Source organism: Oculina patagonica, chromosome 5 (assembly GCF_052425735.1).
Source record: "Oculina patagonica isolate OP01 chromosome 5, crgOcupat, whole genome shotgun sequence".
Lineage (NCBI taxonomy): Eukaryota > Metazoa > Cnidaria > Anthozoa > Scleractinia > Oculinidae > Oculina > Oculina patagonica.
This window is the reverse complement of record NC_135762.1, coordinates 8,576,142-8,592,576: the sequence shown is the minus strand read 5'-3', so window position 1 is coordinate 8,592,576 and position 16,435 is coordinate 8,576,142. Positions and strand designations below refer to the sequence as shown.

Sequence of the window (16,435 nt, the reverse complement as noted above, 5' to 3'; positions counted from 1 at the left end):
CAGGGCACCTCGCGATTTTGAGTTTAGAGTTTTATGACGTCACATGCAAACCAAGAATTTTTACTAAGAACAAACCTTTTGCGCGAGAAGAAATGATGGCGTGCACATGATATGATAGTTGCTGCAAATTCTGAAAAAACTACGGTTTTCGTTCGTGTCGGCCGCGGTCCTAATTATTTTGTGACGGTCCTTCATTTTAGTGACTATGTTAAGAAATATTGAAGAAACAGGCATTTTTATTATTATTATTAGACGAAAGACGGTGCTTGCCTATGGCGAAGCTTAAAAGTGCATTCAAGACGAAGGAAGTAATCAGACGAATAAACCAGGTCTAACCGAAAGCTAAGCGTTTCTCGCCCGACTTGCGAGTAAGCCAATCAAATGCCACGAACGGCAAATTCTTCAATGCAATTGCCTACCTGTCCGCAGAAAGGCCGTTCTAAAAATAGCCTTCTCGTGAAAGACATATTCCAAGGCCCATTGCCGGAGATGTAGACTTCTAGCCGGAAATGAACTGTTACCGAACAATTTCTTTCCAAAAAAGGGAACCTGGCTACTTACCATTTACTTCAACTGTAAAAGAACAAAAGGCTGAATTGTTTTTTTTATCTGTCACGTCGTATCTCACTCTGTTCTCGCCGATCCCTAACAGCTTAGGAAGAGTTGTTGACACATTAGCTTCGTTTATCGTCAGAATGACTGTAAACGATAACTCTGCAGTTATTCCAGGCTGGTTCTCCCTTAGCGAGTTGTCGGTAAACGTAAAATTCCAACTAACAGTGGAAGTATTTTTTCCTTCGTCGTTGCCCACCTCTATTGTTGCGTCCGGACAGGTTAATGTCGGCGGTGTATTATCTAACAAAAGAAATTCGATAGAGGTGACTTTTTTGCAATTTTGTGAATAGGTTGTACAGTTTAAACCACATTAACAACAGGCGGCCCAAGTTCACTGCGTGAATTATTTATTTAAAAAGTGTAAGCGAACGTGACGGAGCAACTTCAGCATACCCGGCCACTTCATGTACATGTGTCGGGACCTTTTGTAGAACGAGGCATAACACAAGAGATTCTTTTCTTATTCAATGACATGTAAATAAGTGGCCGGGTATTCTGAAGTAACAAACGATTGAACTAGACGACTACAAAATATAAATTTTTAACAATTAGCAAAGTGCAGCCTTTTCGCAATACTTAATAAAGGCGGGGTTTTACCTGAAGACCATTTTTCCAACGCTTTTGGTGGCTGACGCATTTCGGTATTTTTTATTCAGTTCTTGCCATTTGATGAAACAGTACTACAACTCTTTATCAGGTAACTACTATTGTCAAGAAAATGATCACAACTTGTTGACCAATGATTAGGTATTTGTTTCATACCATTACTGTAATAGCAATTGACGAAGAATAGTAGTACTGTCCCAAAGTATAAGAGCTGGAAAATACTGAAAACCATTTCAGCCGCGTTTCAAGAAATCCAAAAAAAGCTTTACTTATCCCATATATCTTTGTTTTGCAGTATTTTGTTAATTTTTGGGCGATTTTGGGGGATGTCTGGGAGGCGATAGATTTTCTCAAAGGATTAGTAGAATTTAGACAAACAAGAAATATTGGAGATTTAATGTGATTTTAAAGCAGTTAGAATTTGAAGTTAAAAATAAGTGGACGGACACCAAACAGTCCCCTGACAACCTGGAGTGCTCTTGCGTGGGGGTCAACTGTTTGGTGGTGTTTCCATTTTTTCTTCAATCCCTTCTTTAAATCTCTTAAAATTTCATTCAAATTCAGGAAGAACCCCGCCTAAACTTTTGTTCTTGTGAGAAAACAACAGAAGTCAAAGGTTGCGTGATATAACCAAGCATAGATTTTAATTCTCCCTCCCTTTCCCTCTCCTTATTAGCCTTTCACCCCCACCTGTCCCTCACTTTCTACTCCCATCCTCCCACTCCCTCCCCTCTCCTGCAGTCTTTTACTCCACCCTATCCCATCGAGCTTTCTACTCCAATTACCTCCCCCCCCCCTCACCAGCGTTTTGGGGGAGGGAAGGGGGTGGTGTCAACGAAGCGGAGGTTTTGGGTGACCGTTAAACGATAGTCCGATGTCTGCATATGTCACGCAGTTTCCGTAAGCTCTAGAAGTCATCTTCTTTTTAACACACACGCCTAGGCAAGCCCCAGCTTAGGTTTGAAAATTTATATTGCGTTACAAATCTTCAACAAAATCAGCTCAAACCAGTTGAATGGCATAAAAAGGAAATTCATTTCACGTCAAAACAAAAAAAAGTATATAAGCGTTAAAGCTTTCACAAATCAGGGCTTTCAATAACATGGTTTTGGAAGGTAGGCGGCAGGGTACTTTTCGAGCGCCAAAGGCGCGAGTCGCCTAGGAGGGTCTGAGGGCATCCCCCCCCCCCCCCCGCCAAAAAAATGAAATATAGATGCTTGAAAATGCTATTTTCGGCATTTTTTATTCAATTCAATGTTTGCATACATTTCCTGACCTTTTCAATATCCTTTTTTCTTGGTTTTTCGTTTGTACGTGTACTAATCTGTTTTTATCAATGAGAACCACTTTCAAACAGTTAATGCATAAAAAATAACAATCAGATCAGAATACAATAATTATTAATGCAAGGTTTCACTATTATGTCTCGGCAGAGATACTTCTTTGTTGCAAGTTCAAATGTATGCAAATTTCGTGTGAAATGTAATTTGATCCCACTGTCGTGTTTTCCATGTTCATGAATGGTGAAAACAAACTCTTTCTTAAAAAAGTTGTATTTGTGAATAAAACCCATTGGCCTTTTTTGTTTTCCCGATCATGTTTGCCTGTGATTTTTACAAAACATGTTGTCTTTTTTTAGGAACTTTAAGTTGTGCAAATTTTTTTAGAACACAGATGTCCCTTCCGGAATTTCTCATCAAAAGATGTAGATTTCACCGCATTGCGTTTCACTGCTTTATTTTAAGGTAAACATATTACAAGAGAATTGTAAACTCTTGCAATACGTTTACAATTCGATTCAGACATTAGACACGGATGTCTTGCAGTATTTTTGCGGCATCTTTCCATTATTATTTATTTTTTTGTCAAAGTTTAGGGTAAAGTGAGACGGCCCCCCTCCGCCCCGTCCCGTCCCCTCCCCCCCCTCCGCGGCCCTCGTCGTCGCGCGCCCCCCCGGGACCCCGGGGCATTTCCTAATGTTGCCCGTCCCGAGGGTGGGGCATTTGCGTACCTCGGGTTGACCCCCAGGCATTTGACACGTACTTTCAAAACCGTGGAGTGAGTCGCGTATTCGTGATGGAGGCGTTTATTGGCCAAGACGTGGACTACGTTGCAGATTAGCTAGTTCACGAATGACTAGAGAAGCTCGTGGATGTTCGTGGATGTTTTTAAAGGTATATTTTCTCAATTTTAGATATTTCTTCATTGCTAAGAAGCAACAACTTGTATTATATTCTTATATCACCTATCGAGAGATTGAAAACAATTAACCCGGGAGCGGGGCATTTGCCCGGTTCCTTCATCCCCACCCCGGGGAATTTGCCAATTTTTTTTAAAGAAATGCTAATGCCCGGGGGTTAGCCCGGGGGGGGGGGGGGATGGGCACTGCTGGAATTGACTGATGCATTACATAATAGTCAAGAATAAAATCTTTAAAAACACAATTTCGAACTATTCAAAACCAGATTAACGTGCGTCACACGACAGGCAAAATGTTTCAGATGAATTTTTTTATCGAAAATGAGACCAAGCAACCTTTTGAAATCGAAGACTTTTAAAGCCGTGACATTATGCATGCAGGCCGTGATAAAATTTAATTAAAATAAAAATTCAGGTATCTTTCACGTAAACAAAACATGCCGTTATGACGCCAGAAATCCAGCTCACGCATACTATACCCCGTGACTCACGCAAACCTCCGACTTAAATACGTGCTACTACAGTCATTCCTTTCTAAACATTTCTTATTGAGCACCACCGTACCTTTCTACTCAAAAAACTCATGAAACCGCCCGGTTTTAACCTGTTTTAACCTTTCAAAAATTAGAGCGTTCGAAACTTAATAAGATCCTTTAATCTGTTTATTAATCGAGACAAACAAGATACAGCCGTTTACCAGCACTCTTTAAAACTCCTGAAACCCTTCAAAATCAGGAAAATAAACTTTTGAAATAATCTTTATCAATGTTTCTTATTTTTTATTCAGTTCTATAAACTGCCTTTCATACACTACTGTCAAACAAAAATCTCATTTTCCTCAAAGTTTCAAGACAAAAGAATAAAAAATATTTGGTGCACAATGTAATTTGATTAAGCCAATATTATCACGTCTAAAAATACTTCAAGCAGTTCAGTGAAAACTCGTTTTTTTTATTTTTCTTATCAACGAAAACCACTTTCAAATAATCAATACATTAAAATAACAATAAGATCAGAAGGGAGAAAGGAACCTTTCTAATTATTTGAAGACTTCCAAAGCCGTGATATTATGCATCCAATCCGCGATAAAATTTAATTACAACAAAATCCAATTAACATCTCATTATTCAAAGTTTTCATTTTGAAGTCCATTTTTTCAGTTGATAGCTTTATCCAACTTGTGAAAAATTCCATTCAAGTTCCTATCAATACTGTACATTCCCAATGTTTTGCTCAGGTCTTCAGAAGCGTCTTACTAACCAAATCTAAAATAATTCGAAAACATGCTGTACAAACATTCTACTCTTTGTGACAAACGACTTGACGACCAATTGTTCAGAAATGAAAATCGACACAGTTCTTGCTAAATAAAAAAAGTTTTACGGCGGAGTCCGGCTCAAAAAATATACCGCAAGATCACACCCCCATTCACGGTCAGAAACCAGCAAACCGTCTAGTTTGCTAAAATAAAAAACACTGCGTGACATCAATGACGTTGCCTTTTTCATTTACAAAAATAACTTCAACTTGTCAAAGTAAGTGCAGTTTCACAATGGTGAATATTAGTACTTTGCCCTTGAGCTTTTTTCTCTGTCTTTCCGCCGAAGCAAAAAAACACAACCTGATTACACATTAACCCAAAAGTCGACCCAGTGTGCCTGCAACGATTTCCTGTCAAAACTAAAATGAAAACCATTGCGGTATGCGTCACCCGTAGCGGTTTTGTAGCAGCCCCAGGCTATCATCGTCTTTTTTGGCCGACAGGAGACTATCGTCTAGGACGCCCAAAGGGTAAAATATAAATCGGCCACGCCCGATTAATAATTAATTCACACAGTGAACTTGAGCTGCTTGTGCATTAACTGACTAGGGGTTGAATTGTCGGGGGGGGGGGGGGGGCGGGGGTTGTACTCCCATATGCGTGCTTCATAGGTATGTGCCGCGGAAGAGGGTGTGGTTTCTAAGGTTTTCAGTCATGTATCCTTTTTGACCCTTTTAAACATCATGATCCCGGTTTGTTCCTAACATGAAGAGCTTTTTTGAATTGTATTTGCTAACATCACAGTGCATAAATGGTCAGCAAAAGGAAAAATATATGTCTTCAAAGAATACTAAGTTATCAATTTTTGGGGTTTGGTTGTTAAAATGGGGTGAACATTTTCGGTTTTCTTTCCGTTAACAGGATCAGTTTTTAGGAACCCTTGCGGCACTCACCTATCCTTAAATGTTCGAGAATTACCTGCTTCCACGCCTATTCACGGGCGTCTGATTTTTGGACTGAGAGCTTTATCCACAATAATATCCATAAAATTATAATAATATTATGTGACCGCTAAGTCCTTTTCTGCCATACCGAGCATCGGTACTCTCTTACTTTAAACAACCACAGTCTCTACTTAAGGAGGCTCGATGTAGTTTTTTCAGCCGAAGGGTGGTTGTTTTGAAAATTAAAATTATCTAGGAAGCCAATGTTCGATTTTTGCCAAAATACACCATAATGATCAAATATGACCAAATTTTAATTTTTTACCCGTCACTTTGTCACAAAGGTTACCATAGCAACTATTGACGTTTTCTTTTGTTCTCAAACAAGCTTGATTTTCTCGAAATCTAGATTGACTCTTGATATTCAATTTTTGATTTGTTCAAGCATAGTAGATTGACTACCTGTACACAAAATTTTAGGAAAATCTGTAAGAGCGTTTTAAAGTAAATCAAGAATGAAGTTTTTGGTATTTTCTCATAATTTCCTACAATCGGCAGTCGATATATTTTAATAAATTAAAGCAAAAAGTCCTTCGCTTTTAGTTAATGGTCTTTGATGGTATAAGTATTTATATTTCAGTGAGAGTAACTGTGCTCAAATAATACGAAACACTTTTAAAGCCCCTTTTTTATATTAAAACTGTGTTTTTCTGAAAATTTCATTCTTCATTTACTTGAAAACGCTCTTACAGATTTTTCTAAAATGTCGTCAACAGTTAGTCAATCTACTAAACTTTAACATCTCAAATAATAAACACCAAGAGTCAATCTAGATTTCGAAAAAATCAAGCTTGTTTGAGAACAAAAGAAAACGTCAATCGTTGCTATGGTAACCTTTGTGACTAGGTGACGGGTAAAAAATTAAAATTGTGTCATATTTGATCATTATTGTGTATTTTGGCAAAAATCGAACATTGGCTTCCTAGATAATTTTAATTTTCAAAACAACCACCCTTCGACTGAAAAAAACTACATCGCGCCTCCTTAAGGTCGCGGGGGACACCTTACGCTCATCATTATGCATTTATTTAAAGCGTATGCACGAAGTGCAACGACTTACATCGACAACTTTACCACGATATATTTGCATAAAAATATTAGCACGCGCGCGTGATTTGATGTGTTTGCGTGTGTAATTGTTTATGTCTTTTTTGAAAACGTATTGTTCTCACCATAAAAGCGTGGAATATAATTTCCATCATTACTATTTGGAAACCGTGTTTTGATCGGGACTCCTTCGGAAATTTCAAAGTTTGGACTTTTCCGACAATTTTGTGGCAGAGAATTCAGTGCGGATATAGAACTTCATGACCTGCCACTGCAGATTGGTAAACTATAAATACTGTAGTGTGTCAAACAGAAGCGGAATTTTAAAAGAGCACTTTTAGAAGAGATAGAAAGCTTTAAATTCAAATTTGTGCATTTAAACCATCATAACTTGCTGGCAAACTTTAAATTAAAAAATCCGCTTCTGTTATGACACACTAGAGGTATTGACTGATCAGTTATTGACAAGATCACATAGCGATGTCTCCTAATCGATCCGCAAACTTTTCCCCCAAGTTATGTTTCTCCCAATTTGTCACTTACGAGGCTATATCACCGCCGATAAGTGAAATCTTCCAAATAAAAGATGACATTCATAATATTCCATGATCATTTCTTTACGTCTCTGAAAAATTTGAGCTTAATCGCACCCATAACATCTGTAAAATAAGCGTTTTAAAAGATGCAGGTCAAGCAAAATTTCGCCTAATAAATTAATTCATGCTGTAGGTGTCCCCCGCGACCTTAATCATTCTTTTACAAGGTGTACCTATACATTCTGGTTTAGTTTCCCTGTACTCCCAGGTTCCATTTGATAGACAAACTCTTGTGTCAGACAGTATGTCTGATGGTTGGTTACTGATGTGATACCCAGGTTGACATATTAATGTACAGACGGTGGAGTACGAAACGGTGTCATTGTAACACGTATCTGGTGTGTAATAACTCACTTCAACCTCGGGTAGCTTTGGACATGTCACCACTGCAACGTTAAATAAAAACCATATCAACAGTTTGTACTAATTTAACTAAACATAAGATGATAATAAGTGAAAAATTGCGGCTTGTTTGGAATCTGGTTATTTTGTTTATCATCATAAAGTTCTGGTCATGTCGTGAGAAACAATGAATTCAACAAGCAAACCGATTCGATAAGCACAGCACTTGAAAACAAACTTCTTACGTTCGCATTCAGGAGCGGCAGGTGACCAACTTTCGTCCAACTGACACGTAATGGTCTCGCTTCCAACACGTTCGCGGCCAGTCGGGCATTGAAAGCTACACTGTGTTTGGTATATCAGGTCAGCAGCTGTACATGTGCCCGTGGGAGGGTCAGCGTAGTCCACAATTACAGGAGAACAGCGTATAACTGAAAAATAAAAAAAATAATTAAGCTTATTAAATATTAGTTTACCCTATGGAAAAAAATTATAAAAACCAAGTGAGCGGTGTCATTATGTAAGGGTGAAGGGTACAATGCATGAAAATTATACTAAAAGTAATTTATGTCTGCCTACAGTCAAATGATGTTTCCTTATAATGAACTTTAGCGTCAGGGTTCAACGAGTGAAAATAATACTGTCAGCCAGCGAGTAAGAATAGCTTTCACCAGCAACCGTTTAGATTAAGTTCCGAGGGTCCATTTGAAGAAAACATTTAAATTAAATTTCTGTCATTTACCATTTTCGGCCGAATGAAAGCAGAAATCGCTCTCCCTTTGAATAAGCCCAAACTCCTCTCTTAAAGGAGCAACTTGATGTCACGGTAGTTAAGTCATTTTCCTGATTCCTTTCAAATTGAAGGAAATCTCAAAATCAGATTAGCTTTCTAACATAGAAAAACAACAAAGAAGAACTCAAAAGGCGAAAAAAAAAAAACAAGAATGGTTTCGACTGATAAAGATCAAGACAAATTTCTAGCGACAAATTAGAAAAACTCTGCCAATGTTTCAAAAATTGGTTGTCCGTGACGTAGCTCCTTTTAGGTGAAAATATAAGAAAAAGTCGCATCCCTCGTATAATCACCCCAACCATTCTTACCTCCCTTAAATAATCAACGTGGCGGCGATATGGACACTGAAAACGAGTTAATAGAAGGAAATGATTAGAAAGCCCAGCAAAAAACAAAAGATCAAACAACGAGGCCAAGGTTTATGTTGGAAGGTCCACGACCCTGCACATCCGTTTTGTTTTGCTCTTATTCACTTTACATAAGATACGTAATAGCAATGCTTCTATTGGTTAGTTGCATGAACACACGTAACCACCTATTGTATTTTGTCAGATTTTGTGCAGGATCAACCCTTCAAAATAGCGAACGAAAACATACAACAGAGAACTTTGCCAGACTTCATAACCATTTTCCTCCATTATTTATGATGTCACCAAATTAAGAACACTTAGAAAGCCCGTATTCAGGAGCACTTGAAGTGATTATGTTTTTACTACTGTAAATGGGATAACAAAGCACAGTATTTCCGTCACGTCTTCCATCTAGCAATATATATTTGAAAAAAATCGCCCCTTCGATCAATCGCCTCCCCTCGAATAATTTCCCCAACCACCATTGGTGCAAAAATAAAATAATCGCCCCAGCTACTATAATTTATTATTTAAGGACATACGGTATTGCTTCTGATACAAGCTTTCTGTTCTTGTTTTTTATTAGTTTGCATGTGTGTCCCCTCTTTCTACCTGGACATGTCACAACGGTTCCACTCCAAACCATGTAGTTATTCCCGTCGATAGTACAATTTCTTGTCGCACTCCCGTCTAGTTTGTATCCTTCGTCGCATACAAACTCGCATACGGACCCGTATGTGCTCTCGCAGTTTCCCAATATGCTGCCATTTGAAGGAGCTGTCAGCATGTCGCAACTCCGAACTGTTCAAGCAAGTTCAAATGAAATATAAATCGTTACATTTTGCCAAGGACAAACGTTTTGTAATCAATCCTTTGTCAAGTCAACGAGCACAATTAGAGATATACACAATATATTTACTTACTTGTGCAATCTAATCCATTCTCTGGGTCCCCTGAATATCCTGTATTACAATTGCAGTCCGAGATATCTGTGCTGCCGTAATTTGTGTGACCAGAATTAGCAGGGCAAGCTGTACAGTCTTCTTGATAGCCAAGGAATTCCTTGTAGGTTGAGGGAGGACATGCTGCGAAGGTAAGAAACAAATAAGGAGATTAAGAAAGTACGCTATATAGTCCTATGTAAAAGAAATTATATGTCTCTCTTGTAATTCAATCCTTACCCGCGCGAGAAGAAATTTTATGGTTATTCTCGCACTACTTAATAGCGTAAGCTTAACGGTTGTGACCATTAACTACATAATGGCTAACATGGATGGCTTATAACCGTCATATCTTGGGCTCCCTTAGTATCATGGGTTCGTTTTTGGACAGTTTACTCTATTGAAGACTGTCTTCATTTTCGGTAGTCATGACCATATTTGGTAAGTCAGGTGACCAGAACACAAAACCCCTAAAAACTCTCCCAGTTTATATTTTCCCCGTTGAAAACAACACCACAGGTAGAGTGCATTTCTCCAATAGAAAACTAAACACAGGATACTATGGGAGCCCAAGATGTGACGGTTAGAAGGCATCCACAACAACCATTTTGAAGTTAAGGGTCACCCCCGTTAAGTTCCATAAAAACCAAATCATATTTAGAAAGAACCAAAATATTACATCAACCAAACAAATATATTTTTTAATGCGTTATTAAACACATACATACTAAATTACATTCCCTAATACAATGTTCATTTACGTTACAAAACTATTTAAATTTATACAATAACCGGCAAAGTTTTTCAAAACTCGCAGGGCCACAACAAAACAAAAAGAATTCAGCTTAATCAGAAATTTTGAGGTCATCTGTGATCTATAACTAAACAGACGCACGGCAAAATGGAATCTCTTTGTTAAACAGAAACCATTTAACATACTTGAGTAATAGTGAAACAATTTGGTTCATCTGACAAGTGAAGTAGTTAGGGTAAGGATCATATACTATTATGTTTAAGAGTACGTCTTCTATTGTGCATTTAACCATTTTAAAATACTGTTATATACTGCTGATGTTGCTGTTGCCGTTGTTGCTGTTGCTTTTTCATTCTGCTGCTGCTGTTGTTGTTGCTGATGTTGCTGTTGCTGTTGCTGCTGTTGTTGTTGCTGCTGTTGCTGCTGTTGCTGTTGCTGTTGCTGCTGCTGTTGTTGCTGCTGCTGTTGCTGTCGCTGTTGCTGTCGCTGTTGTTGTTGCTGCTGCTGCTGTTGCTGCTGCTGCTGCTGTTGCTGTTGTTGCTGTTGCTGTTGCTGCTGCTGTTGTTGTTGTTTTTTTTTTTTATTTGCAGAAACTCACGTTACAAACAGTAAAAGAAAAAAAAAACAAACAAACAAACAAATAACACTAACAGCTGTTGCTGTTGCTGCTGTTGCTGCTGCTCCTGTTGCTGCTGTTGCTGTTGCTGTTGTTGTTGCTGCTGCTGCTGCTGCTGCTGTTGTTGCTGTTGTTGCTGTTGCCTGGTGGACCCGGCGTTTATTTGACTTCTGCAGTTTATTCGAGCCCGATTTTCATTAAGCAATGTTTTTTATTCGTTATTTTTGACAAAAATGTATCTGGCTAATATGCCTAATATGCTAATACCTGAGGGGCCTATTTTCAACTTTGTCTTGGAGACCCGGCGTTTATTCAATACCCGGCGTTTAATGGAGAAAATACGTTACGTGAACTATCAACTCTTGATTTTTTTTCTTATTATTACTGCCTTTTAACTCTGACACATTTCATATCTACTTACCGGTACACTGGCCAACCTCTCCAGACCCATAATATCCCTTCGGACATGAGCACTTGTAGTCTCCGTACACTAAACCACACGAACAAGCGGCCAGCGGGTCGCAGTTGTTGTTACATTTGTCAGCGCTCACATCCTCTGTTTGCCATACAAGTTCATAAGGATCTAATGACAAGAAAAATAGAATGTTGTTACTTTTGAAATGATATTCGAAATCCAAACTACTATTTTGCGAGCATTTTGCCAATTTTGTCTCAATTCACTGCCATGAAGCCATAGCTTTTATTATTATCAACATCATCACCAACATTATCAACCACGGCTTTTTATTATTATTATTATTATTATTATTATTATTATTATTATTATTATTATTATTATTATTATTATGCCATTCTGAGAACATCCCTCCTATGCCGTAGGGGATCGCGTTCACTGAGGAGAGTAAATCTCAACATCATAAGATAGACTTTGACATTGAAAGAGGACTTGTAGGACGTTAGGTTTTGATATTCGATTATTACTAAAATGTGATATTCAGTTTGATATTCAATTATTACTAGAATTTTATTATTCAATTACTACAATGTTGAAATCGTGGCAGAGTTTATAAAGGAATTAGTGAAAAAATATTAAATATTGATAGTGATCATGGATGTTTATTATTATTATTATTATTATTATTATTATTATTATTATTGTTGTTGTTAGACAAATCAAGCCTCACAATCTAACAGCAAACGTCAGAATGCTGCTGATTTCGTTTTTTTTTTTCAGTTTGCTCTAATCATTGAGTAAATTCATCCAAAAAATCGAAAATAATTTACTTATTCACACCAAAAACCAAATTTCTCACTTTGAGCTACAAGCGACGAACGGCAAACGGTAAGAGGTTTTTTTTTTTTTTGGGGGGGGGGGGGGGGAGGGGGTGCGCCTTTCGCGGCAAAAACAAACGTGAAGCTTAATCTCTTTAATTGCAAGATCTTGCAACACAAACTGTTCGTTTTGTAGGATTACATCTTCATAATAAATAAATTGACGAACAACACTTGGGTCAACTTACTGCCCAACCACGGCTTTTACATTTTTGTGGCCAGTTGGGTTTAAATATATTACTTGGCTATCAGTCAGTATCTAAAACTTTCTGCATTAATTCATGCAGTTTCAGAGGGGGAGGGAATACTTTTTGCGATCAAACACTTCATCATGTGTTATTTAGCCGGTAATGATCCGAAATCTATTAGAAATAAAGAAATTGACACTTTCCCGTGTTCTTTTCAATTCGGCTTTTCCAGAAACACATCCAAAATGTTGTCTGATTCCTCACGATAAAACGTTGATAACGTTTATTTATCCAAAGATGTTTAACAGTAAATCATAAGTTCAACACAAACATTTCTAAATTTAAAAATAGGAAAAAGGTCAACTAGGGCTTTTGGCTCGTGACAAAATATTTGCAGTTGTAGCAATGGAAACTTTGGAATTTACATCAGCATTTACTCTGCCACAAAAAGAAAAATTTGCATATAAAAAATATCTCAAGAGCGCCACGTTTTAAAGTCATTGTAACATTATTATCTGAAACTTTTTTGCTACTGCTAACAAAAACTTCAAAAGCCAATTTCACTGTATTTTTTGGTTAGCGTTTAATCTACCAGTCCCTTTTATTTGCAATTTTACCACAGTTAATTATATTATCAACGAAGATTTAACAAGAGGTAAAGCTAAACTAAACTTTTATATTGTTAAGTACTACATCATGCAACAAAAACGTCTCTGTTTCTAGTTTGGTGCTTTCTAGCAATAACTACGACTCCATCACTTGAAATGAAATCTCTTTTATCAGTTCTTTTCGCGATTTCAAACCAGTTGTGGTTAGACAAAAAATGACTGACTTACCTCCTCTGATGTACGTCGCAAGTTCAGCAAACTGGTCAAAGTCTTCCAAATGAAATGCGTGCTGGTCTGGATCAGCGACAAGACTTTGGAGGTTGCCAAAGTCAACGTTCCCAACACCTATGGCAAAAACCTCCACATTTTGCGCTACCAGGTCTTCTGCTAGTGAAACTGGGCTGGGGTCACTGGAAGGCCTGTTCCATTTGCCATCGGTGAGGAGAATAACGACAGTTTTAACTTGATTAAGCGGCACTCTCTTCAACGCGTTATTGAGGCAAACTTCCCAGGCGTTTTCAAACGCTTCCTTCATGTTCGTCATGTAACCGTTGATGCTGCGGTCCAGCGTGTCAAACTCATCGTTAAATGTACACTTGTTTTTGGTAACTGCTGGGGCTGAAATTTGTGTAATAAATTTGCTTGCTGTACTTGCAAATGGAATCACCTCGACTCGGGTTGCTTGCATGCCTACGCTAATCTCGTTGAGCAAGTTCCTAACGAACGCTTTTTCTTGGTTGAAGTTGCCATTCGATAAACTGCCCGACGCGTCCACTAAGAACACAATATCGGATATGGAATTGTCGAAGGTGTGTATTTCATTTCTCAGGTTTATAAGTTCCTCTTTTGACCTCTCTAGCCAATCTTGCGAGGTGACAAATTGAACATTTATCAGAAGGAAAACTACGATCGGGAGGAAAACCATTTTCCACATAGTTTTGAACAGTGGTCTCCCGGTGAAGAGCTATACTTAACTCTGAGAGTTGTTCATGAAAACTCAGCTGTGTATAATGATTACAGAGACCTTTTCAGCAGCTGAGCACATAATCTCTTCGATAGCAAATGTGAAATTCTCACAGAGACTTCATTTCGTGAAAATGTGTTTGTACAATGTGTTTGTACAGTGACTAATAATTCTTGACAAGTCACGTTTATGACCTAGGCGATTTACCTCAGGGGCTTTATAAAGTGCTACTACAGGTTGTGATCGAGTTTCAATAAAAAAAGAGACTGGATGTGTTTTTTTATAGAAATGGTGGTTTTGACATTTAGCATTGTTGCCTGTTCAGTTCATGTTTTTTCGGTTTCTAAAATTGAGACAAACCAAAAAACAATAATAGCAGCAGTCTCGAATATCGTATCCGTATTAAGTGCATAATTTTCTTTATCCAAAGGTAATTAATAAATATCCATCTATTGATTTTACTTCCACTTGCAAACAACTGCGTGACGAAATTAGGTAAAAATTACCATCTAGGAAATAAAACAGGGACAAAAGCTGACCACGTTAGTTCGTTCATCGCGCTAACTGCAAAAAAATAAAACCGAAGAAAAAATCGTTTCCTATTATTTCCGTTTAACTGTGAAAGTAAGTTGTAGTTTTTAATCTGTGGCAAAAATTTTCACTTTTTCGTTTGCCGCTAAAATGGAGTTGTTACAGACTTTCGCTTGTAGCAAAATCCCGCGTTTGCCGCCTATCAATTCGCGTTCAAACGTGGAAACCTGTTTGCTACTGCTAACAAAAACTTTAAAAGCCGATTCCACTGCATTTATGTTTTGGTTAGCGTCTAATGTCGTATGTCGTGTGAATGTTTTACACACGAAAAGTAAACAGAGTCCTCGGCAACTTGACCATTACCTTTTTCCGTAGGACGTGTTTTAATTCTTAGAACGATGAAAGAAATATATGGAAATTGGTATGAAGAGTTAATATACGTTGCATCCGAGAAAAAAGTAATTATTTATGACTAGCTATGTTTTAAAAACATTCTCGGAAACATCAGATTCCTTGTTTCGTGATAGGCAAATAGACGATCTCCTTAGGTCAATAGGAAAAGAAGGACTGCAAATTAAGAGCAACACAAGCCAAAAATCGTACCAAATACACTCTTTTTTCTAAGAACGTCGAGGCTGAAAAAAGGCCAAAATTTAAAAACATCCTAAGAACGTGTCCAAGGCTGAAATTTTTAATAACGAATTTTATTTTTTCCTGTTTGTTGCGAAAGACAAATAGAAGTACTAAATGAATAAATCTTTATTCAAATCCTGACTTGTAACCAATATATATTTATTATTGTCATCACTTATTGGTGACGTGAACATGTAGATATGGGTTAGGAATGAATTTACTGCAATACCACTTTGTATTTAATTAAAAAAAAAAATTAAAGGACATTATAAGAAAATTTCAGGCTCAAATTTTCGAAAAAAGTAAGAACGTTCAGCCTCGGCCAAAAAATTAGACGTTCTTATAAAAAATCGAGTGTAGACGAATGAGTGAAATTATGCGTTCTCCAGGCCTGCCCACGGAAAAAGTTTGTCAAAAAATTCTAGAAACTACGATTCCAAATCTAGGAGGCGGATTTAACATAACGGAAAATATTTGTGTGGTTATCATTCTAAAGTTTTCATTTGCTTATGTAAAGCATTTGATAGGTGAGCAAACAGAGTTAAAATATTCGCAGTTGAAGATAGATACTCGTATGTTTTTGTTTGGGTGCACAAAGTGTTGGGGTCTGGCAATCAAACGCTTTTTTATTAGTTTTCACGGGCAAAAACAACTTGTGAAAACAAACTTAGCAAGGCAAGAGTGGTGTAAGCTCACATAAGGACGCTATCAAGGAGGCTCTTGTGTGATAAGTTAAGAATTTAAAAGTATAATTCAGTATCAGTCAGACCCTTCCCGTAATTAAGTTGGTGTAAAGGCAGCTGAAGAAACAAAGCGAATGCTAGTCCCATACGCATTAGCCTGTGAGTAAAACTAAAGTCGGCTATTGTTGTTTAAATATTACAGGTAACAGAAAATGAAAACATGAAGAAAAATTAAACAAAAATAATGGAGACGTAGTGTTAGGCACCGTCCAAACCAGTGCCTTTTCCGTCTATGATGGGTTTTTCTTGATGTGTTTTCGCCTATCGTCGGCTATCGTAAACAAGCGCAGCTAGAAAAAGCGGTTAATAAGTTATTTGTTCTCTCACACACGCTGTAGTAAAAATAAAATA

The 16,435-nt window shown here is 37.6% G+C and overlaps 1 protein-coding gene across 1 annotated transcript in view; it reads right to left on the bottom strand.

Annotated features, from left to right (window-relative positions):
• LOC144655307 (sushi, von Willebrand factor type A, EGF and pentraxin domain-containing protein 1-like) overlaps positions 1–14,177 on the bottom strand; it is a 47,170-nt gene extending 32,993 nt beyond the window's left edge. The window contains exons 1-7 of the mRNA XM_078515528.1: positions 13,442–14,177; positions 11,546–11,707; positions 9,737–9,898; positions 9,426–9,614; positions 7,916–8,101; positions 7,502–7,714; positions 562–855 (exon numbers count right to left, since the gene is read on the bottom strand). Of these exons, the coding sequence (XP_078371654.1) occupies positions 562–855; positions 7,502–7,714; positions 7,916–8,101; positions 9,426–9,614; positions 9,737–9,898; positions 11,546–11,707; positions 13,442–14,147 (1,912 nt within the window). The 5' untranslated portion in view covers positions 14,148–14,177. The remainder of the gene's footprint in view (positions 1–561; positions 856–7,501; positions 7,715–7,915; positions 8,102–9,425; positions 9,615–9,736; positions 9,899–11,545; positions 11,708–13,441) is intronic.
• Positions 14,178–16,435: the final 2,258 nt, after the last annotated feature.